Source organism: Cryptomeria japonica, chromosome 10, assembly GCF_030272615.1.
Source record: "Cryptomeria japonica chromosome 10, Sugi_1.0, whole genome shotgun sequence".
NCBI lineage: Eukaryota > Viridiplantae > Streptophyta > Pinopsida > Cupressales > Cupressaceae > Cryptomeria > Cryptomeria japonica.
Window position 1 is genome coordinate 788642018 of NC_081414.1, and position 1916 is coordinate 788643933.

A 1916-nucleotide genomic window follows, 5' to 3' on the forward strand; every position below is an offset into this window, starting at 1 on the left:
CAATGGTCAACATTAAAACTGATCCCAGACGCACCTGCCTGTTATTAAATATTTTAATGTGGAATTAAACATTTCAGTAGAGAACGGCTGTAAATCATAAAGCGAGACAAACATTTCATTTTAGAATAATAGTACGATTCAATGTGAAAGCGCTGAATGTATTCGTCTTATTTCTTTGTATGAAGATATACAAAATACTTTGAACTTTGTGAAGTATTAGCAGCTCATACACACTTTTTATGATCACAACATTCATCTTATTACAGTATATTGGGATCTATTATCACCGAGCTATTCATCCTTATTACAGTTGTTTCTGTAAAATTGTTTAATTATTTGCCCAAATGAGGGCGCTGCACTTGCCAAAACAAGAACAACCGCCCAAAACATAGCGGCAAATTGCACAAGCTTTCGATGAGTCTCCACCCACCTCATAAATTTCACAACAGTTCGGCTTCTGTACCAGCTATTAACATCACTCTTCAATTTCATAAACTTATCTTCATCAGCGAGAGTGAAGTTAATTCCTTTGCACAGGACATTGAACAGGTCAGTCGCTGCCTTATCACTACCAATGGAGCTCTGAATTACTCCCTTCTTCCTCAGCAAAGCCACGTCCTTGTCAGACTCGAGCAAACTATTCATCAGAAACACATACTCTGAGATAACAGTGAGTTCTTTTTCTTGGCAGACGTCCACAGCCATGAGGTTCCTGAAGATCATCTCTGTAGCATCAGATACCCATATCACAGGGAGAAACAAAGTCTCTTTCTTTTTGTCGAAACGGAGTTCCATGGTGGACGGAACTCCCTCGTACGCCTTGAACTTCATTCCTTTATTGTTTAACTCTGTCGCAGAAGCCCGAAGGATTCCATTATCAGACTCTTTTCTACGATCATGGAGTGTTCTACGAGGATTAGAGCCATCGAAATGAGAATGATGACGGCCCTCTGGTACTGTTATATTAACATCCTGGGTTTGTTCTTTGCCATGGTTAGTCTCGGACTCATTCACAATGAAATCATGAAAAAATCCTAAAATGTGGTTGTATTCCTTCAGATTTCTATACTTTGACTTGAGGTCTTCTCTCAGTTTTGCTTCCCGCTGTTTATGCTCTATTAGTGGTTCCCCTGTTTTCCGCTGCATAGAATATGAGAAAGGGTGGGCTAAGGCAATTATACCGTCACATATCATTCTAAGCAGCTGTATCCTTGCTGTTTCTTCTGTTAAGTTTTCCTCCATCTCCAACAGCTGAATGAGGACGATCATGGGAACCTGATTTTCAAGCGTCAGCAGGTCAGTAAAGATATCAAATTGACAATCGGGATTGGGGTTCCATCGCGATTCATCACTGAGAAGCCTGAGAGTTTCTAGAATGAAGCATCCGTCCAGAGTGAAGAGCCACGCAAGGATTTCTTCCTCGCACTCTGGCTTTCCTTCGTAGCTTGCTGTAATTTCTGGAAGCAGGCTCTGCACTTTTTGCACTAGAAAGCGTGCGTGCTGCTGGTTTCTTGGGACCCTTTTCACTGATGGAATTACGGCCTTTACTTTTCTTAACTCTATTTGAGAGAGTGTCTGAGACATCCTGTGATGAAAAAGGCCCAAAGACACCACTCGAGGCACATATGCATATGGTTTTAAGTCCTTTAGATACATGGGTACTCTACACAGTAGAAAGCTTTCCTGAGCTATTATCTGGCTTATCGTCTTCGGGCTTGTGAAATTCAAACTTGCCTTTCACATTATCAAACCATGAGTGACGTTCTTCTGAATCTACTATCTGTATTTCCAATTCGTTTACAGCCTGGTTTTTGCTCGCCATTGTTAACAGTCAGAAGACCCTTGGGATGAAAAGGAAGTCTGAAGAAAACAAAAATTACTTTAAATTATTAATAAGTTGTAAAAATTTGTTACAG

At 40.4% G+C, this 1916-nt stretch overlaps 1 protein-coding gene across 1 annotated transcript; it reads right to left on the reverse strand.

Moving 5' to 3' along the window:
- Nucleotides 1-291: 291 nt before the first annotated feature.
- Nucleotides 292-1656, reverse strand: LOC131039243 (UPF0481 protein At3g47200-like). The gene has a single exon (XM_057971950.2). The coding sequence runs from the start codon at nucleotides 1654-1656 to the stop codon at nucleotides 292-294; it is 1365 nt and encodes a 454-aa protein (XP_057827933.2).
- Nucleotides 1657-1916: the final 260 nt, after the last annotated feature.

What these genes read in the sequence shown, in the direction of transcription:
- LOC131039243 (XM_057971950.2), bottom strand. Translation starts at nt 1,656, where the DNA reads ATGTATCTAAAGGACTTAAAACCATATGCATATGTGCCTCGAGTGGTG.